General features: G+C 31.7%; 1 protein-coding gene across 1 annotated transcript; it reads right to left on the bottom strand.

The window, feature by feature from the left end:
• Positions 1-5,104: 5,104 nt before the first annotated feature.
• LOC133176278 (uncharacterized) lies at positions 5,105-23,029 on the bottom strand. The gene is made up of 4 exons (XM_061311421.1): positions 22,887-23,029; positions 12,452-12,673; positions 12,001-12,114; positions 5,105-5,491 (listed from the first exon to the last, which is right to left on the bottom strand). The coding sequence occupies exons 2-4, from the start codon at positions 12,522-12,524 to the stop codon at positions 5,193-5,195; spliced, it is 486 nt and encodes a 161-aa protein (XP_061167405.1). The 5' UTR covers positions 12,525-12,673; positions 22,887-23,029; the 3' UTR covers positions 5,105-5,192.
• Between the last annotated feature and the right edge of the window lie 195 nt (positions 23,030-23,224).

The following is a 23,224-nucleotide window of genomic DNA, read 5'->3' as shown; positions in this document are numbered from 1 at the left end:
TTAAAGGGGTGTCCGCTTCACACATGAATGCGTAAAGCGAACCCGGAGAGCGAACGCCGGGTTCGCTCTAGCGGCTCTAGCGGACTCAGAGCTGACCCCGAGCGAACCCAAAGCGCACCCAGAGCGGTCCCAAATTTTCTGAAATCGGACCCGCAGCGGACCCCGAGCGAACCCAGGAAGCGAACCCGGGGTGCGCTTTGGGTTCCCTATGGTGTTAGGTTGTGTCCGGTTGGTACTGTACCTAATTTACTATTTCCCAGGAGATAAAACTTCTCCCTTCGAGACATTTTTTTAATACTCGTTATAGTTATTATCGCGATTACCTCGCATTATCTAACTTACTGCAGCTCTTTTGCGATAAAATCAAGAAAGTTCTAAATTTCTCGTCATTTTCGGGCATAACATTTTGTTTAAGCTAGTGACAATTGAATGATAGGAACAGTAAGTATGCGGAATGTACAATGTAATGCCGATGATTGCACTTCAGAAAGTAAGGCATCTTATTAGGACTCTTTAGACTTTCAAAAATAACGTTTATCTGAAAGAAAAGATTGAATTTATTATCATAGAATAGGTGGCTTAGCGGAAAATATCCAGAAAAATGTAACACAAGAGAACCAGCTTCTCCTGAATTTCATCAGCGTGGAACAGCGAACATTTAGCACGGTATTTCAACAGGACTCCTATAAAATCTGCAGGGATCGATCTCATAGTGTAGTCAATAGCACATTGTCTCGAGCTAATCGAGATTTCCTACCTTCAACGTTAAAGAGTTCCATTACGTTAAGAAATCGCAACATCAAGTACTCTTTCTTTGAAATAGGTTAAATTACCCTTATGACACGAGGTTGTATAAAACTAAAATAAGTTGTGCGTTAAAACACTTAATTTAGAGGTGATGATTAAATAAATAAGCCTTGGCAGTGATTGGTAATTAAAGCAGTTTAACTATTCGAGTGTATTTGCAAGTACTTCCATGACCAGTCAAAAAAGGCGTTTCTCCTTTTTCAGGGAAACCGCAGGTAGGTATAGTCAGTATTGCATAGTTCATATCATGCCTACGTGTGTCATTATTTGTAGAATACAAACTTTAAATCTCATTCACTTCAATTAGGGAAGCAACCACCAAAGCGCATTTGCCATCAAGATGCAACAGGGGAGGTTATTTTAGCTATGAAACGCTGGCTATAAAATGCATATGTTTATGCATCCATTAAGTAATTGTAACAAGGTTGTTCACATATTTTTACTTTCTTTCATTCCAATTATTTTTGATGGACCATAGCTGGTTCATAAATTGTGAAGAGGGAATTTAATTCATACAGCTGGGGAAATAAAGGGGGTTAAGGACACACATATAGTTAAGAGTATTATGATGACTAAAAGTTGAGAGGTGACGTAAATGTCTCGTGTTTGTTCAATTTGGTTCTGATTCAGTCCAAACATTTTAGTACAACTATAAACAATACTTGCAAGGATAATTTAACTTCTTATAAAAGCCATAAAGGGGCTTAATAGGAGTAACAGTCTAGTAGGTAAGTTATACGATTAAATAAACCCACGGGACGGGAAATACAGTGCAGATTTGATCCACAATTTTAGATTAAATGAGGAGTTGTTTTAAATTTATACTGACAAGTCCATAACTGCATTTTAACATATTTGTTAAAAACTCTATAACGGAATAGGTGAATGACTGTTGACTATTTAAATTCATATTTTGTTTTTATGCATTAATTAGTAATAGTTTGAATTGATTGGTGAACTGTCGCCGTCACCATGGTTCTTGGCATCCCATTGGTGGCGTTTGCAGTTCCATGATTACTCGTAGTAGACACATGTAGTCATGGTCCTGGCAAATTGTGTATTCCGTCGCACTTCAACGCAACTGGAGGAGTGCAACACATTCCATTGTTTATCCTATTGCACATGAAAATTGAAAATCAGGAATTGAATTTGTGCTTTGGCTTGTTATTGACAAGCAGTTGACTTGATTGATATTGAATTGATTGATTGGATTGATGATTGATTGAACCTTTTTTGATACATGAATTGGTGACGTTCATGCACTTGTGACCTACCCAGTGCATGACCCGCCTGATTTGGGTCGTCACACATTTGTTGTATTGATTGTTGATTGTGGGGCAGACCCCATGGTAGCAAATTGATCACCGCGGTCAGAAGCGCCGAATAAAACAAGCAAAATAATATCTCTGTTGTTTGTTTGATTTATAGGGAATCTGAAAAAAAACACAGCTTCTGTAAGCCTGCTCTGAGTTAAGTGAATTTATTTCAGTAACCCTAGTTACATTTATCTATTCTAGATAATTTATGTACATTCGGATATATAAATATTAACCCTTATTCACAAGCTATCATTTCAGATAATTTTGGTCCAATTGTATATAGTCTAATAATAAGTTCTTTTCTACCTCCTTTTTCGAAGAATCGATGAAACGGTAAAGTCATGAACAATTTTAGAAAGTTAAATTGTGGCAGTCTTCTAAATTTTACTCACAACTCTCCCCATTCATGTTTTTAGAACAAATACTGCTGCTTTTTGTTCTGTCATTGTAGCTGAAGACTGCCTGCTTGATCTAGCTTGTACAACAGCCCATGTCGTGGTGGGGAATTATGTGTGTTCGCATATTATGTAAAGACAGTCTGACTAGTCTAGCACTAGTCCGAAATATCTGACGTTTTCCTGGCTTTTTTACGATTTTGATATTTTACGTGCCAATTTTCCCGGCACGTAAAATATCAAAATCGTGAAAAAAAAATTCCAGGAAAACGTCAGGCTCCGGGGCCATAAAACTTAGATGAGCTCACTTTTGATCTCAGTCTCACTTTTACTAAAGGAATTAATAGAAGAAAAGTGAGACTGAGATCAAAATTGAGTTAATCTAAGTTTTATGGCCCCGGAGCCAGATATTTCGGACTTGTCTAGCACATACATCAGCCTATGTCATGATTGTGAATTCTATGTTTTAGCGTATTCCGAAAAGACAGTCTGATTGGTCCAGCGTCCACATCAGCCTACATGAATGTCGCGGTGGTGAACTCTTTGTGTATGCGTATTCCGTGATGACTGCCTGCAGGGTACAGCGTCCACTTCAGCCTTTATCGCGGTGGTAATTCTGTGTGTTTGCGTATTCTGTCGCACCTCATCGCAACTGGAGGAGTGCAACACATATTATCATGCCCATTCCATTGTTTATCCTATTGCACATGGAAATTTAAAACCAGGATTTGAATTTGTGCATTGGCTTGTAATTGACAAGCAGTTGACTTGAATGATATTGAGTTGATTGATTGAAAGTGGTGACGTCCATGCACTTGTGACCTACCAAGTGCATGACCCACCCGATTTAGGTCGTCACACATTAGTTGTATCGATTGTTGACTTTGGGGCAGCCCTGTGGTAGCCCCAGCAAATTGATCACCGCAGCCAGAAGTGCCAAATTAATTAAGTAAAATAGTATCTCTGTTGTTTGTTTGATTTATAGTGAATCTGAAATAAATTTATATATATAAATATAGGAAGTTCTATCACAGTCATCACAGTCATGCTATCAATGAGTGTAGTTCTTTGTATAATTGATTGATTGTATGTTGTTTTACGTCCCACTCAAGAATTTTTCACTCATATTGAGATATCGTTCTTTGTATAAAGTATGATGTTTATTTGAAATTAAAAAAAAAAACACTTCCGTTAGAACATTACACAATCATTCGTCAGCTTCATTTTAATTTTCTGAAGTTTTATTGATGTTATATAGCAGGCGACACATGCGTTCTTTGAAACATCCTAGCTCATTATGAAATTTTGCTAATAAATTATGTATTTGATAATGAATATTGTATGTTTAATAGAAAGTGTGAAAATCACTTGATGTGCTAGTGTGTTGCGTCGCTAGTAGATCAGAGTGACACTGAACGATCAATTTACCGGGCGGCTGTCAGTCTGTCTAGCTGTCTGTGTGCCTGTCCATCCATCCGTCACACAAATCTCAAGAAGTTCAGGAGGTATTTATTGATACTTTGGTCGTATATAATATTTCTTGATACCACAGTGACTTTACCTTGACATTTTCAAGAATACTACCAGTTTATTTAACTATCTATTGAATTTTAAAAGACATTAATTTGATATCTAGTTCATATATTAGATGTTTATGTGCTAATGATACTGCACTTTTCAAATGTTTGATAAACAGTTTAACACAAACTAAATAAAACTAAAAGCTAAATTTTTAATGATAAAAAAAATCGGGATGAGTATACAGACTGGGATCAAACTTCAATTAAAGTTGTATTCTGACAATTGCAGTAGACAAATTTGGATGGAAATCTTTTAAAATAATAACTATGAAATATAAAGATAACGAACAGTAATCAATCTCAAAAGTCCATTGAAACAATACAGATTTGGAGCAGAGCAAATACGGACCTTTTAAAAATATCAGAGGTGGGGTCTGGTGCCATAGAAGAGTAGGCATCCACTGCCAACCAGCCACAAAAACCGTGTCCTCCTTGTCATGTTCGGACAAATGAAAAACCCTAAGACAATTCAGTGTGAAAAAAATAATATTACATTTTCAGCAGTGAAATACTGTAATTTATTTATTGAATAAAAATGATATTCTGACACGGTGTGAAAGGATATCAAAATGGTATTTCACAGTGTGAGAGAATATCACCAGTGCCACAAAACTATCGATTTTCCTTCCCTTCACGATGAGTGCTTTAAGAAAAAAAAAAACTCCCTGGCCTGTTATAAGATAGAAAGAGTAAATGAACCATCCTGACATAGACTAATACTGCCAAAGTTTCTTCAGATATGATGTTAAAAATCCATATTTACAATGTTTTCAATCTCGCAATCGCGTAGTTATGACGTCTCAACAGCTCAACTATCACGTCACAACCATGGCACTGTGTTACGAATTGACAGAGGCAAAGGAAAAATCAAAAATGTAATTAACAGAAAATTCAATGTTTTGTGGATGAATATGAAATTAATTTCACTCGTGAGACAGGATTTTTTTAAATATTTTTTTTTTTTATGTTTAAAAAAAAAAAAAAAAAAAAAAAAAATCCTGTCCTACTCGTGAAATAAATTCCGTATTCAAGCACAAAACATTCAATATCCTCTATTTAATAAATAGGTGGAAATATAGCGTTTGTATTGACTAATATAGATTCGAAAATATATTAAATAGAAAAAAAAATGGCTCATTAAAATTAAATACACCTGTAGTGATATATAGAACATAAGCAAATTCAAACAACATTATAGACAACATTTGGTTCATTTTCATTAGTTTTTCAGCCCCATTTCCGTGTCCCTTTTCGGTGTTTTCTTCCAAGTGTTCATTAGCAAAAATTTCATCCTTTCTTGCAGAAATAGCAGAATTGTTTGATTCATCATCAAAGGATATGATTTCAGGATTTAACTCTGAAGTCTGTTGAATTCTAAAGCATTTTGAGTCTGAAAAAAAAAACAGCAGAGAAAATAAACACGTCATTTTCAGTAGCAAATGATAAGTGCATATATTTATGTTAATATTTGAACACTTGGCAAGTGTTTCAGACAAAGTAACTAGCTATCAATCGGTGATAGATCTGAAAAAAGGACATCTGACAATCACCACATGTTAAGGTTCTGTTGTACATTTTCTTTACGGAAGTGACGGGAGCGCATTGGAACCGCGTTGTAATTTTTTCCATGAAAAGAGCAAAAGTCACTTAGGGCGTTTTTGGCCCTGTGTATTTCTGAAAATTCAAAACTTTATAGTTTTACTCGAGAAGGCAATAAATACTTGAGCACTTGGTGAATGAATATTTAACGAAAATGACATAATTTTTTTTTTCTAGTCAATGCATTATGACGTCATGAATTGCGTCATTATTCACATATCCTGATATTTCTTCTAAAATGGCCAAAATATGCCATTTTTCAATATTTCGTATACAGCACAACCTCCGATCCAAAATGTTTAACTTTATTATAAAAGAACTGTTAATGAAGATTATAGAACATATTTAAGGTTTTGGATCGAGGGATATGCTCATATTTTAATTCTTCGCTGAAGGTTCTCAAAACACCTATTTCCTGCAAAATTCAATAACATTGCAATTTCACACAGTCTGTTTTTTATTCTGTTTTTCCAAATTCAAGATCGTTTTTTTTCAATTTTAACGTTTGTCATTCAAAAGTTTAAAGTTGATCATTCTTACTTTAATATTGGTTTTTTTTTATAACTTTGAACTTGGTAATTCTAAAAACTTTAACATTGCCCGTAACTTTTGATTGGTTGGAGCATGGCTTTCATATTTTACATGTGTATTCCTTGTGACAAGAACTTTCTTTGGGTACCACCTTATTTGACCTTTTGACCTTGACCTAGTTTTACAAAATTTTACCCAACTTTAACCTTGGCCATAAAATTTGAATAGTTGAAGTTAGGGCTTTCATACTTCACATGTGTAATTCTTTTGACAAGACCTTACTTTGGATACCAACAACTTTGACCCTTTGACCTAGACCTTGGAGTTTGACCTACTTTTGATAAACTTTAGCATTGGCCATAACTTTTGAATGGTTGAAGCTAAGGCTTTCATTCTTCACATATATAATCCTTGTGACAAGTCCTTCCTTTGGATACCAATAGCTTTGACCCTTTGACCTTGACCTTGGAGATTGACCTACTTTTGAAAAACTTTAACTTTGGCCATAACTTGTGAACCGTTGGCGCTAGGGATTTTATACTTCACATATGCAATCCTTGTGACAAGACCTTCCTTTGGATACCAACAACTTTGACCTAATGTGTTTAATAAATATGATATCTTATTAGTTAACAAATATGGTCCAAATACAAATAATCCATTTTTTTTCAGTCAGTATCAGAAATAGTTTCAAATTTTCAAGGAGAATTTGTAATTATGGCTGGTGACTTTAATCTGGTTCAGGACACAAAATTGGACTACTATAACTAATACTAATATAAAAAGACTAACCCTACAAAAAAAAGCGAGACTTGATTTTTTCTTAGTTTCTAATGAATTGATGGCTCAAAGGCTTTATCAATGGTAGATTTATTGGAGAGAATACACGAATGATTTACGATGTAATTAATACAGTACATGAAAAACATATTCTTGGTATGATATTACTTATTGACTTTGAAAAAGCATTTTACTCCATAATGGAAATTTATGTTTAATACTTTGATTTTTTTAAAGTTTTGTCCTGACCTTATTGAATGGGTTTCAGTATTATATAATAAAGCTAATGTATGTGTTATTAGAATGGTATTTTTTTTTTAATTTTTTTGAAATTGGTAGGGGTTGTTGTCAAGGTGACCCAGTACCTCCTTACCTCTTTAATCGTTGTGTTAGAAATTTTAGGACACATGATTCGACAGAATAGAAATATCAAAGGCATTAAAATTGGGAAGGAAAAAGTTTGTCTTATACAATATGCAGATGACACAGTTCTTTTTCTTGATGGATCAGAAAAGAGTCTTAAAAGTGCGCTGGATCTTCTTTTTCAATTTTCAAAATTTTCAGGTTTAAAGCCGAGTATTTCAAAAACAAAAGCAGTCTGGATTGGTTCTAAAATAAACACAGGAAATACAATCTGTATGGAGACAGGATAAAAATGGACTACTGAAGCTTTTACTGTTCTTGGTATAACATATACTGCAAATCTTAAAAACGTGGAGGAACTTAATTTCGACAAGAAGTTTAAACTTATTCAGAAAGAAATAAACCATTCGTCAAAAAGAAATATTACCCCTCTAGGAAAAATAACAGTAGTAAAAAGTTTGTTCCTATCAAAGTTTACTCATTTATTCATTTCTCTTCCAAAGCCAAGTTTGCAGTGGATACAGCATTTCGAAAAAACCTTATACAAATTCATATGGGGAAACAAACTTGATAAAATTTCTCGAAAAACACTACAATTTGATTTCGGAAATGGTGGATGTAGAATGACCAATATAGAAACATTTATTAAATCTCTTAAGCTAACTTGGATTAGGAGAATTTTAACAACTGATTTAGATTGGTGTAATATTTTTTTTCTGAAATTACAGGATGTAAAATTACCAAGTTATGTAGAGTTGGGTCTGAATACAGTAAACAAAGGGCAAAAATCGCATAAAATATTTTTTTGGAAAGAAACTCTATATTATTTCGCAGAATTTTTAGAAAGTTTTAATTTAAATCCATTGTGTGAACCAGTGTGGTATAATAATAAAATAAAAATTCAAAATAAATATGTATTTTGTAAGCAAATGTTTGATAAAAGTTTCCACATAGTACATGACTTATTTGATACAGAAGGTAATTTTATTAGTTATGAAAGTATCACAAATGATTATTTAGTAAAATTACCATTTACCACATATGAGATTCTGAAGCAAAGTATTTTGAGTGTATGGCCAAATATCAAGCAATTGTCATATAATACTAATGTTAAACCATATCAACCTGAATTTATAAAAAAAAAATACTTTGTAAGAACAAAAAAGGATCCAGAAATATTTATGATTATTTTATGTCAAAAATACAGCACAAACCAATTTGTGAAAACAAATGGGCCACTGATGTAAAGTTAGAGTCAAATTTCAACTGGAAACATGTTTTTGCAAACTTTAAATTGATAACAAAAGACACAGGACTTATGTGGTTTAATTATAGAATTATTCATAGAATATTAGGTACTAATAAGTACTTATATTTTTCTAAAATTAAAAATTCACCACTTTGTTCAATATGTAAATTAGAACCAGAATCATTTAAGTATATATTTTTCTACTGTCCACAGGTTTCTATGACTTGGCTAGAATTGTCAGATTGGATTTTTCAAAAGTCTGTTAAAAGAATTGAATTTGATGTGAAAACTGTTATTTTTGGTTATCTTGTAAAAGATCACATGGTAATAAATTTGATAATCCTGTTGGTGAAGAAATACTTATTTCAACAATCAAGAAAAAATAATAATATTGTCTTTAATGAAATTTCAAAATATTTAAACAATTACTATACTTTAGAAGAAAAAATGTCAGAAAATACAATTTATAAAAATAGGTGGTCCAAGTTGAAATGTCTTTTTAATGTGTCTAATAGTAACTCTTAGTATTATGAATGATTATGTATTGTATATCGGGTATTTATGTTTATTTCTGTATGTATGTATATATATATATATATATATATATATATATATATATATATATATATATATATATATATATATATATATATATATATATATATATATATATATATATGTATGTATGTGTATGTATCAGTCCAGCAGGTATGAGAGTGGGAGAAAGAGGTGTATATGTTTTGCAATTACATAAAAAAAAAAAAAAAAGGAAAAAAAAACTTTGACCCTTTGACCTTGATCTTGGAGTTTGACCTACTTTTGGAAAACTTAAAATTTAACCATAGCTTTTGAACCATTGGTGCTAGGGCTTTCATGCTTCACATATGTAATCCTTGTGACAAGACTTTCCTTTTGATACCAACAATTGTAATCCATTGACCTTGACCTTGGAGTTTGACGTATTTTTTGAAAACTTAAACCTTGGTTATAACTTTTGAACGATTGGTGCTTCAGCTTTCATATTTCACCAAAATATTTCTTGTGAGAAGGCCTTTCCTTCGACACCATTATTTTTTACCATTTGACCTTGACCTTGATGTTTGACTTACTTTTGAAAAACTTTAACCTTTTTCCATATCTATTCAATGGTTTCTGCTAGGGCTTTCATATTTCACAGGTATATTCCTCGAGACAAGACCTTACTTTGGGTACCAACATATTTGATTTGCATTTGAGAAAGTTTAACCTTTGCTATAAGTTGCCATACGGGGACATCGGTGTTTCATAAACACATCTTGTTTTTTTTTTTTTTCGTCTTTAAATTTGGCGTTTCCATCTCATATTTTATATGTTTAATATGATTGATCTTTGCTTTCTCAACTTCAAACTTGGAATATCCAACTTAAATATTTTTCATTCAAAAGTTTAAAGTTGATCATTCCAACTTTTTGGCCTTTATAACGTCAAACTTGGTAATATCAACTTTGATCTTGGCTTTTCCACGTTAATTTTCTTTTTTGCAATATTAAATTTAGCTCTTCCAACTCATATATTAGGCTTTCCATCTTAATTCTTTTCTTTTTAATCTTTAGTTTTGGCTTCATGCGTTATATTTGAGTACGTTATAAGCTGATTACGTCGCGCATCTTTTCAATTACCGTTAGAATGGAAAGAAATGGTATATTCAGGAACATTTGAAAAATTGATATCACCTTTGTAATTAGCCTTACATTTTGCAAGAGTGTTTTATACCGATACATCATTAAATAGTTTTCAAATAAATACTTCTTTCATCTGAATATCAAAATATACAAGTCCCAGGAGCATTTCGTTGTTTTACATTGTGGAACTTTAACAAACTTTAAAAAAATATCCTTAAATTTTAAGAAAGTTGGGAAATTGACGTTGCATTGATAAATAAAACTATAGTAAAGAAAAGTTAGAATGGGAATGTAAGAACGCGATACCAAAATACAGGTGTCGTCTCTTCAATCTTCATGTTCAAAAATATGTGTGGTGTTTGCAAATCCAAAACACCCGATAAAGGTAAACAAAAACAGTAACAGAACTCGTGTTTACAAACACAGGTGTTTATTTAAAGGCTATGATGAGCATCATTGTAGTTGAATATTACATATGTTCAATTCATTAAACTTAAGTTATTTTTATGAAATAATAACGAAATTAATATCTGTAAACAAATCCAGCAATGTAATTGTGTCCATATCCCTCATGATGATAAGCATTCTATGGTATGAAGGCTCAATAGACAGATGTATTTTTTTTTTCAGTAGATCAACTGATTTTAATCTTACTAGTTTATGCAGCTATGTAAATGACCCCCATAGGAAATATGCCTTAAGATATTCTGAAAAAAAATATAATAGTGTTGATATATGTTTTTTTCAAAACAGCAGGAGTTTCGATGAATGGATTCCTGCTATTTGCATATGCATATCTCTGCTTAGTTCGGCCAAAGCGACATCTCTTATATCAGCTGTGACAGGTTTAAATTGAGAAAAATGTGTAGCTACAAAGATCGTAAAAGTTCAACTATATACGGATACCTTTCCTCTATGAATTTGTTTGTGTTTTGTTTGAGACAAATTCCATGGAATGAAAAGTGATTAAAGCAACTTTCTCTTGCTCGGGGATAATGTAAAATATAATATTTCGATTAACTTCCTACATGTACGTAATACGCATTAAAATAATGTTAAATATCGGAACAAAGCAACAAAGCACAACCGGATACCACCACTTTTCAAAATAGTAGAGATATTATAGCTAAACGTGATTGAAAAGTCGTAGATTATAGTAAAGGGGATATCGTTGTACTTTTGAACCTTTTTTTTTTTTGGGGGGGGGGGGTGTGCCTGTCATTCTAGTACATAACTACGGCTTTATATGAGATCTATAAAATATATATTTTCACTTTAATTTGACTGTAAAATATTGATTAAAACATTCAAGATTATGTCTCTCCATTTTGGTCAGATTACGCTTGTTTCATTCTACGTTCGGATAGTGTTACTGTGGCAAGACAAGTTGCACATCAATTTATCTTTCCATTATTTATGAGAAACAAGGTGTTTTAGTTTGCATGAAAATAACATTAAAATTTATTCATTGATATTCATTTGTATTGTTTAAAAATGAGTCTTAATTATTTCCCGAATCTCTGCATAAACTGAGGAAGGTATTGGAGATCTTAACCTAGCTGCGCAACTAGAGCTTTAAATCATTCCTTTTTCAGATCTAATATGAATTGTAATGGAAATAAGGTTAAAATCAATTGCCTCTCTGCATCTATAAGGGAATATTTCATCTGTCACATAAGAGATCACAGTCTCTTACACAAAGTTGATAATGCTTACATTTGTACACATCTGTTGAATCATAATGAACTGGACAAGGGTTAGTAAATCTTCTGCAGGACTGGCGATTGTGTTGGATTCTAGCAGCTCTCACATTAAACTCCACACAATGACCTAAAGAAAATTATCTCAGTTCTGACACGTCAAATTGTTTGGATAAATTTACATATGACAACAATTAGAACTAATATAAAATTGAAAAAAAAAAAATCTGTTACAGAACCGGTCTACGAGCCTGTATGAAGTTGATGCTAATCTTATATTTTCATCTTATGTCTACTTTGCATTTAAACGCTAAACATCGTAAGTCCAAGATTTTGATAAAGCAGTATTTAATTCAAAATAGAAATATTCTCGATAAACATTCCTTTTTATACATATTTCTTTGCAGATGAATATTGGAATGTAGCTTTCTGATTAGGAAGTGTTTAATTTCAACAATTATACTAACCAAAAACTATTCTCATTGGTGCGCAAACCTCAAGTGTGGCGTTCTTCCATTCATTGACTGTGCAGTGATACATAAAACGCTCTGGTAATGTACAGTGTTGTTGTATGTTGCGACAGTTTTTTTTAATTTCTCTCTATATCTCCAGTCTTGCTCATTTGTTGGACAGGATTCCACATATTGTATAGTAGATAACGATTCAGGACATCTCCGTAACAAACACATCTGAAATGTTTTTTTTTTTTTTTTATGACGACCACATCGAAGTGAAAGTACATTTGAAATTAATATAATGGCATATTCTGTATGAAAACTTTCATTCTGTGTTTCATCCCTATCAAAAACGTACTTTTATTAACTGTTGTTTACTATATTATCAATTTTTTTTACCATTGTAATTTTTGTAGAAAAAAGATTTTTATTATAGTAAATCAGAGGGTTTGTTTTTTTTACTATTGAATTTCAGATTGTTATATTTCATGTTCTTCAATTCAAACAACACCTTTTTGAATTTCAATGGAAATATGGCTTATATATTCACATAAAATTTCAAGCTTTCACATCATTGATATCGAATTGGAGAGATGATAAGCTTTGAAATCCTCAGAAAAGTTCTAAAGTTCATAGTAAATCAATGTATCAAAGTATTTATTATTATACCTCTACTCTTATTACTCTATATAAAATTAATACCATAAATCTGTCTATTTCCCCGAGAAAATACTATTTCCCCCATCTGAGAACTACTCCCTGAAAAATCAGAGCTACTCCCTGGGACTACTCCCTCATGAATATTTATTATTAATTTTAACCAATTAAAATGAACAGTGGGCGGAGCGTTCAAGGAATCTCGAGTCCGTGACGTAATGTTATTAGAAATGTAACTATGACGTCAAAACACTTCGACATGCGATGTCAAAATCATACTGGAATTTCTAAGGAAAATGAGGACAACGATAATCCTTCGAAATGTTAGTGAAATTATTATTTTTTTTAAAATAATTTTATTTTTTCCGTATTGATGCATTACATATTTAACAAAATTGGAATCACGCGCATTTTTTATTATTTATATAAATGCCTCTATATTGTTTTTAAAATGTCTAAGTCTCTAGTTAATAAATCTCCTTTGTTTGTTTCGGTATAATAAAACGGTTATGGAATGGGTACTCGGGAAATAGCAAATTTATGGTTCCCCTCGGCAGGAAACTATTTCCCTCGGCGGCTTCGCCGCCTCGGGAAATAGTTTCCTCCCTCGGGGAACCATAAATTTGCTATTTCCCTCATACCCATTCCATAACTGTATACTATAGTTAACTATAGTAAACTATAGTTAGCTATATTTCTATAGTAAATTCTTGTAAGGGTGATTTCTTTCAGTAAATACACTACTTAAACATTTTCTTTGTACAAAATTCTTTTTTATTTATCATTATTAAATTTTGTGATATCGTATAGAGATAGAGAATATCATAATGTTAAGTCCATTGATTCTAGAAAGACTGCTATTTTATTGATTAAATAGATAAAATCACTGCACAAGCGCGAGGGATTGCAATTATTACCGTTGGTCACTGAACGATGCCAATATATCCAATAGTTTCTACTGACCGTTATAATGAGTCGTATGGCAAGAAAAAATACATAAAATTATTCTTTGTTGTAAACTCAAAATTTAATGTGAGTAAGTAGATATACTTCACACAACCTTTTTCTTGTAAAGATATAAATAAAATTTTATGTTTCATAAAATGTTTTATATGCAAGCTTTTTACATTGTTAATGTCAAGTCAATTAAATTTTGTAGTTATCATTAGTATGCTGTATTAAGGTCGGGTTCAATTTTAATCGGGATCGAGTTCCCAATATTTAAATCCGGTGGAAACATGAGGTTATGGTAATTTTAACCACCACCTCCCTTCCTCCTCCCATGTATAATTATGTTAGTGGGAAATGTTTGTAATTGAGAAACTTTTGTTTTAACTATCCTTACCATATAGGTTTAATGCACTTATTCTTCATGTAAACTGTGTTTTCTCTCTGGGATTTACAATATATTTGAACTTGTTTTTGAATTATTCCTGTTAGTAACATGCAAGTGGCGCCTCTTTTTGTACGCCACCTTCTTGTTGCACAAACTTTGTAATCAGTTTATATAACAATAGCTGGGATAAGCACTAAGTTGCAATGTAACATATCTAAATTGAAATTATTCATCATTTGACCTTATCCCAGCTTTTAATGTACATTATTGTAATTGTATATTATACATGCTTTTGTTTCACTTCTCGTCATTTATCTTGGCAATAAATGACATATTCACTCAGCTTAAGTTTTTCTGTTTTCCTTAAGTGGTTTAAGCAACAAGAACAAGCTTCAGAAAAGGCATTGAACTTTGCTAAAGTGTGTTATTTGTTTAATGAAAAAGTTGTGAATATAAGTAATATTAAATGAAGAGAGAGAGAGAGAGAATGGCTATCCATACATAAATGTAGTCATAGGCATTATATTTAATTCAAAAAAAGATATATATTTTATTCAGTACAATACACGGAATTTAACAGATTAACACAAAAAATTGTGCTAAAATATTTGAATTGTTCATGATAGGGTATACTGAATAAAAAAGGAGGGGGTTGTCTCAAAAACATGTACAATGTACCCTTGTTTATCCATTGGCAATACATGTATCTGCTCCAATGAAAGAGTTGCAGAAGTATTTGTGATGATGATGCGTTTTTCCCGAAAAAAATCAAATAAAAATAATTATCTTATAAAACAAGTAAAAGTGAAATTTTAACGCAATTAATATTTACTTGATTTTTTGGTGCAAAATTAGCAGAGTGCAAGCCATAGGCCAGTCAAAAAATATGGAAACACAACACAATTTAAATTTTTGTGAATTATCAGTCTTTACAAATTATGTTCATCGATGCCTACTTGTTAAAATAACATTTAAAGCAGCACATTCCCAGCATAATCTCTTCTCATCATTACCATCTATATATACAATATGTTGTCCAAATTCAGATAAGGAATTTCATATGAGGGGATATAGGAAATGCTTAACTAATTATGACTTTTTTTCATTTCAAAGATGCGTATGTATAATTTTTTAACCTGTAATACTTTGTGTACCACTTATTACGTATTTTTTACATATATCTTTTTTTTTTTGGAGATTATGAAATAAAGATCTGTAGTTTTTCTTTTTTTTTTTCATTCATGAATGCTGAAGCATTTTTCTTTTCATTATACTGAGTCAAAACAGTAAATGTTCATATAGTATACACAAAAAAAAAATGAATATAATACAAGGATATTAACCATCTAAATTGTAGTCAACATTTCGCAAATTCTATGGCTGCATGATACGACGAAGGTGTTTGAAAATTCAATCTATATTTAGGCTGAATGTTGACTGGTGTCTTTCATACGTCAAGTTGTTAGGCCTTTAATTTATCTTCAAGTCAGCAATAGCTTATATGCCGCATAATGTTTTCCAAAAAAAGTACTTACAAGAGTAACTTGTTTTAAAATTTCAACTTCATTTTTGCTAAAAGAAAAATCTTTTAGAGACACCTTTCAGGCATCTATAAAACCAATGCTTGCAAAACTGTCGAACAATTTACTTTTGTCGAGCTGATTCCTCAAAACTGCTAGACCAAAACTTCCTATATTGTGCCCAACCAAAATATGTTTACAGTCTACGGCCTTCAAAAATTCGACAAAATGCTGAACTCTTTTTTTTCCGAGGACTCTTTTGGTTCAACCACCCTGCCATTGCACTTCAGCACTCCATCAACAAAATATTTGCAGTTGCTGCAGATGCATAAATACTAATCGAGGACTGCGGTGTCAAATATATATTGGACTCTCTCTCTCTCTCTCTCTCTCTCTTTCTTTCCACATACAATATCAGATATCAGGTGTTCTGGGTAAAATATATTAAATTACAGGTAATATTGAAACAAGTATAGTGTTTACTTCTAAGTAATCCAAGTAAGAAAGCAAGAAACAAAACCCTCTTAACCTGGAATTATATAGCAACTTTAAAATATTTCTGAGATACATGTATTTAACACAATGTAAACTTTTTCACAAATTTAATGCAATATATAGTCTTTTGATCAAAAACTAGGATTTGCTTGTACTTGGCAGTTAATATGGTTTATTCAAATAAATGTCTTCCAAATCGACTTCATAATCCAAACCAAATTTGCTGCATTACATGTCCGCTGCAATATAAATGTTTTTAAAAAATCACCTATATATAAACATCAAACGTATAAAACTATTGCGAATCAGTTGTATTTATGTGAAATACCTTCAAGAAGAAACTGTGATGCATCTTTTGCAGTCAGTTTTGACAAGCTCTAAACGCCTCCGTTTTGTGCTCCGCTTTGCTTGTCGTAATCGCTTCCGCTTCAGTCTACTTCGCAGTATTCTGGAATGTTTGAGGGTGTATCTTCCAGGAGATATTGCCAATCTTTTTCTAGCAAAAAAAAAAAAAAAAAAACAAAACAAAAACAAAAACAAAAAAAAAAAAAAAACAAAAACAAAAACAAAAAAAAAAAAACAAAAAAAAACAAACAAAGTCTCTTAAAACATTGAATTGCATATACAATAAAAATGTTTTGAAAATGAAACTGTGTAAAGTAAACCTAAAAGATGTAGAACAAATATGAACATAAACTACACAAGTGAGTTTAGGCAAGGTATGAGCAATTCCATGCCAGTGATCTTATTTAACGTATTAAAGGTAGAAAAGTCCAAAAAGAAGATTTATACTGCTTCCTACTTCATACATCCTTAAAGATAATTAGTACCTATGACATGTTATGGTCAATACACATTTTGCATGCTACAGTCAAACATGTCTACATCTACTACCATGAGTTTGTGATGTTAAGATAAGATCAATGTGTGTATTCTCATTTTAACATTCTTCAATATTTTGTGGGTATTGCTGATTTCCAAAAGAATTCTAGTAAGTCCTTTTTGTGTGGTTTCTGTCCGCCTTTTTCTGTATATATGTATCAACATTTCCATTAATTTGGCTATTGTTTTGAAATCATTGTCCATAACTTATGTGCAGACCTAATAACATGTAAGGTTTTCAATCCGTAATAGAACCAAATTCTCTGTCCCTAAATGTCCATCACGTACATGATACTCTGATATTAATTTAAAGCATTTTACAGTAGAAAAGGATTTACATGTAACTAGAGAAATTTTCAAAAATTTAATTAAGCACAATTTAGATAGATAGATAGATAGATAGATATATATATATATATATATATATATATATATATATATATATATATATATATATATATATATATATATATATATATATATATATATATATATATATATATATATATATATATATATATATATATATATATATATTAGGGATGGCAATTTGTAACCGGTTAACCGATTACTCGGTCGGAATGATGGTAATCGGTTAAAAAATCTGTAATCGGTTAGTCGGAAAAAAAAATAAAATATATGTAATGCAATTTTCATAAAATTCATTTGTAAAAAAGAAACTTTTGCATACAAGTTGATAATTTAGGTAATTATGGCTTTACAGTTCGAGATCGCGGAGTAATTGGTCAGTTTGTGAAGTTAATTACTGTTTTTAAAAACACAACGTCGTTACCCCGTTTGTCCTGTAATTCTTTAATGATATTAAATCACTGTTGAGCACTATGAATTGGTGCGTGTGTCTTTTGCCATTATCTATTAAATTATATTATTAGACAAACATTGTTAATTAAGTGAAAGTTCAGTCATAGTTTTGATTATTGTGACAATGCAAAATAAACCTGTATGTCATTATGCTCTGAAAAATTATCAAAGTCCGATTTCTCAGACATGTTTCATGGTTTTCTTATTTTTTTTTTCTTGTTTATTGAAATTGAAATAAAATATACTTACATGTAGTTTCCTGATTAAGATAAACAGAATGTCTTTAACTTTTAACTTCTTCTTCAGTCTTCTTGTGTATATGAATAGAGCTACTTGAAAAAAAAAATATGTAAAGAAAATGTCTGTTTTGATACGATTAACCGGTTAATCGGTCGGAACGTCTTGCGGTTAACCGATTAGCAATTCTGTATTCGATTGCCATCCCTAATATATATATATATATATATATATATATATATACATATATATATATATATATATATATATATATATATATATATATATATATATATATATATATATATATATATATATATATATATATATATATATATATATATATATAAAGCACTGAAAATGACCAACGACACGAACAATAATTATTATTGTTCGTGTCGTTGGTCATTTTTAGTGCTTTATATAAATTTCCATCCGTGACCTTGTATCTACTTAGTAGATCCGACACTTAGGATATACAGTGTTGTTGGGTTGGTTTTTAGTGCTTTATATATCTATATCTATATCTATATATATATATATATATATATATATATATATATATATATATATATATATATATATATATATATATATATATATATATATATATATACTAAACATGTATTTCAATTAAATTTTAAGTCTTCATAATATACACCCTTCCATCATGACTTATGCTTTGCAGATGCAACTGCATGCTACATGGATTTTGCAAAGCCTGACCCTTTTTGAGTGCATTTGTGCTTTCTGGCAAGATCATTTTTTCGGTTTTACCGAGTCACATATTCTGCATTTCTTTGACTAAACGGCATAGCGAACACATTTTTGGGGGTTTTCCCCAATTCATCCATCATTTCCTTCAAAAATGAAAGAGAATCATCCAATAGCAATAAATACTTTGTAACTCTACATTTTAGTACTTCGGTGAAAAGTTAACCTACCCAAATCAAAAATACAAATTAAGTTAATTGATATTTTAATTTTATTCTGTTTTATTTTAAAATATTAACGAATTCTAAGCTGTATAATGATGGACAGTTTAACATAGAAAATATTACAGGCGCGTCCAGTTCCCTTTTTTGCCAGGCACCTTTGAAGCTGACAATTTGATTACCAACACCCCGAAAGAAAGATTTAGAAATTATCGTGCATGAACTTTTTTTTTTCAAATTTCAGAATTTTTTTCAATTGCTTCAAATTATATTGACAAAATACCAATAAATTTACTTCTCAAATTCCTCTAATAGACTAGTCCGGCAACTTTCTTTTGCCAGTTCATGCAGTGTCCTAGATAGCAAGACTACATCGGGCCAACGTTGGTTGATGGTTGGTAGGTTGGTATAGTGTTGGCTATGGGCGGTAAATGTTTGCCCAATATTGGTCCAACGGATGATATGATGGCGTGAAATCTGGTCCATCGGTTGATATGGCTTTCAACGTTGGCCCAGCGCTGGTTCAACGGAGCGAATATTGGAAAATAAACAACTTCCATTAACATACATGTTGGTGATCTGTTAATTACACATATTAAATTTGTATCTTTTAGAACCACTTAAGCTTCTTTCAATAGAGACATCTAATCTTTCGTTAAAATATTATGAACGAGGGATTATCTAAATAGCCCATTTATTAATAATTTACTGTGTATGTGTTAAAAAAAAATTCCAGAACCTAATTTATGAAAATAAGATTTTCAGTACTGATTTATGTTTGTAATTTGTGTCCGAGACCATTGCAAATACATGTAGAAGTTTTAATTATTCTGCACAGTATATAATTTTGTAGATTCTATATTTCGCATCATGGAACTTAAAGTGCTGAATTTTAGAGCTCCAAATAATTAGGTCAGTGGTGAAATCCACTGGCTCAGCAGGTGACTGGCCGATTTCCTAGGAAACATGCATTCTAATTAGCTCTGTTTCGTAAACTCGGAGTGGTCACATCTTATCACTTGCAACATTTGAACAAAGCATATACATGTGCGTGTCTGTTTTGAATCGCAAGAAAGAGAAAATGGATTGTTTTAGCCCTTGAAATGTAAGTATAGTCGTTTTAGGTGTGATTGATAGAATTTATCTCTGTGAAAGTTTTAACTCGAGCATATTTTGTAAAATAGAACAAGTTATGCAAGAATTGCAATTTTCAAAATATACATGTATATTTACTATAGTAATCTAGTTAAGTTATAACTTATAAGTAGTAAGTGACATCATTTTTGAAAGGATTAAACTGATATATTTTTTATATCATTTAAAGCATCTGATGGGGAGAAACTCTTTGTGTTATAAGACCATTGATGTTTGGAATTTAATGGGCAGTGAGTGATTTATCTCAATTATCAGTGTGAGAGACATGGATTTTAAAGACAAAGAAACAATAACATGAACAGGAAAAAAGGAGTGAATGGTTCAGAAGTACTATGGGCAGGAGGACATTCAAAAGTTTCACAAATTTGAACACTGGGACGCTTATTCTAGAGGAATATTATATAGAGATTGAAGTAATATGGGATAGACTTGAGAAAACATTAAAGTACCTTTATTTCCCTCTGTTTATTTCATTCCATAGGAGTTACAAAAAAAGAAAGAAAATAAAACATTTGTTTGAGGAACAAGCTAATCTACCATGCAGGATTTATTCAATCAATTGTGTTTTACTCGTAATTATGGAAATAAAAAGGTTACAGGAATTCATGTTGTTAAACTAAAATAATTCAATCGCCGATCATTTGCTGTTTATAGAACGTAGGGCCAACGTTGGTCCAACATTCATTCTTAGCTTTAAAAAAAATATTGAACCGACATTGGGCCAACAGGAAGTTAAACGTTGGGCCATTGTTGGGCCAATGCCAGATAACCAATCATCGAATGTTGGCCCAACGTCGAGCCAACTTGTTGGTTGAACGTAGGGCCGATAAGCAAGATGATGTTGGGCCATCGCATAAAACTGACAGAGTGCCAACGTAATATTCACCGTTGGGCTTGCGTTGGCCCAATGTAAGCTTGCTATCTGGGGTACTGCCAACTTCCCTTTTCCTTTCAATTAAACCTCCCTTTGAAGTTCCTGAAATGTTAAGTACTGCTAAGAAAACATTTAAATGTGACTCTCCGAAGCCAACAGTGATCATTCTTAATTGTTACAAACACAATTTGATAAATTTGAAAAAAAAAATATCATTGACTATAAATCAATGCCCAATATATTGAAATGCAGATGTTTTAATTAACATTACAGAAAACAAAATACATATGCTTATATCTACATTATATTATATTTCACTTACCTACTGCTACCTACGTATTAATAACCCATGCTTGTCCACCCTTTCTTTTCTGTTTGATGTTTTTTGACTGTTGGAACATCATTAAACTCCCTACACTCCTGGTATCTTCACTGCACTTGCAGAATTTGGAGCGAGTCCGAATCTCCTTTCTTCCACGCAATCGGACAAATGAAGAGGCTGTCCTCATCTCTTGCACCCTTTAAATTAGCTGCTAGAGTACCGAGTTCAATTATTCGTGTACCTTCTCTCAACTTATTGACCCTTCCTTTTGATCAACATGGACATTTGGGTCAACACAGGGATACACATGGTCTTTGTTGGCGATTGAAGTAATCACTGACGTTTCAATACTTCCGCTGGAGTTTTTATCCTTCATATGATTCCAAAATTTAAAACACTCTCTCTGCAGGACCTGATTTCGATTAATTCGAGACAATTGCACGAACTCGCCCTTTTTAATTCTAGGCGGCATTTCTGTTGGATGTTATTGATAAATGATAGTGTTATAAACCTTCACCGGAGTCCGATCCGGAGATGAAGTCACAAGACTAGCCCGTACTTTAAATAAGGTTTTAATTGAAAAAATATTATGGACGTTTTTTTAATTGTTAAACGATTGTCAATTGTCAGCTTGAACATGAAATTATCTATCAACTTACATCCGTCAAACCGTGTCCAGGCATTTACTGTCTTTTTTGCTATATCATGGTCGTTTATAAAACGAAAGTAGATGTTCAATTGCTCGTACATTTATGATTATTGCTTTGCGAGAATCAAAATAAAATTTATGGACTTCATCTTGGTGATGGAGTACGTAGAGGAATGAGTATGAACTCCGATACAGGCCTTTCGGAGTTTATTTGCAAAATCTTTAATAGGTATAGATTGATATATATGTTTCTTTTGAGGTATTTTTCTCTATTCCAATTTCTTGACAATCGAAAGGAATTTTTGAACGAAAAAAAAACGTAATGATGAGTAAGACAAAAATGCGTTATTATTAAGATGATACAAATCGAAAAAAGAGGTACTGGATGCTTTTCGTCAGTAGTCCAGAGGATATTTTTTAACCGTATGAACTTTTACTCCATATTAATGATACAATGTATTTCTAAAATTTTTAAAACTCCTTTCATGTTTTCAATAAACTTTTATCAGTTTATGTCTTTATTACATTATTGTCTTTAGACAAAACAATTAAAATCTGCTCACCTGAATCATAAGAAATAGTCCAGCAGTAAATAACCACAAGATTAATTTCATTTCACTTCTCTTTCTCTCTCTCTCTGATAGATCTAATTATTAATATGAATAGAAACGTATTCTAAGTCAAATTTCTTGCTACATACAAATATATATCAATCTGTCTGTGCCTCAGCTTATTAATGACAAACACTCCGTGATTTCATTGATTTTCAAATACCTACACATGTATTACAAAAGAATATATAAAAATAAGGTATGCAGGGCAAGAAAGCGTCGTCTACCGCTAAAAACCAACATAAGGCAAATCAACGAACGAACGTAACCAAGTAATTAAACAATATGGG

Source organism: Saccostrea echinata, unplaced genomic scaffold (assembly GCF_033153115.1).
Source record: "Saccostrea echinata isolate AGI-Se365-2 ecotype Australia unplaced genomic scaffold, CSIRO_AGI_Sech_v1 ptg000072l, whole genome shotgun sequence".
Lineage (NCBI taxonomy): Eukaryota > Metazoa > Mollusca > Bivalvia > Ostreida > Ostreidae > Saccostrea > Saccostrea echinata.
The sequence above is the reverse complement of the archived record's forward strand: the minus strand, read 5'-3'. Positions and strand labels throughout refer to the sequence as shown.

Excerpts from the sequence above, each read along its gene's own strand:
- LOC133176278 (XM_061311421.1), bottom strand. The coding sequence starts at position 12,524 with ATGTATCACTGCACAGTCAATGAATGGAAGAACGCCACACTTGAGGTT. Across the intron at positions 12,115-12,451 it reads ACCAATGAGAATAGTTTTTG|GTCATTGTGTGGAGTTTAAT; the intron begins GTTAGTATAATT and ends AATTTTCTTTAG. Across the intron at positions 5,492-12,000 it reads TTCAACAGATGTGTACAAAT|ACTCAAAATGCTTTAGAATT; the intron begins GTAAGCATTATC and ends TTTTTTTTTCAG.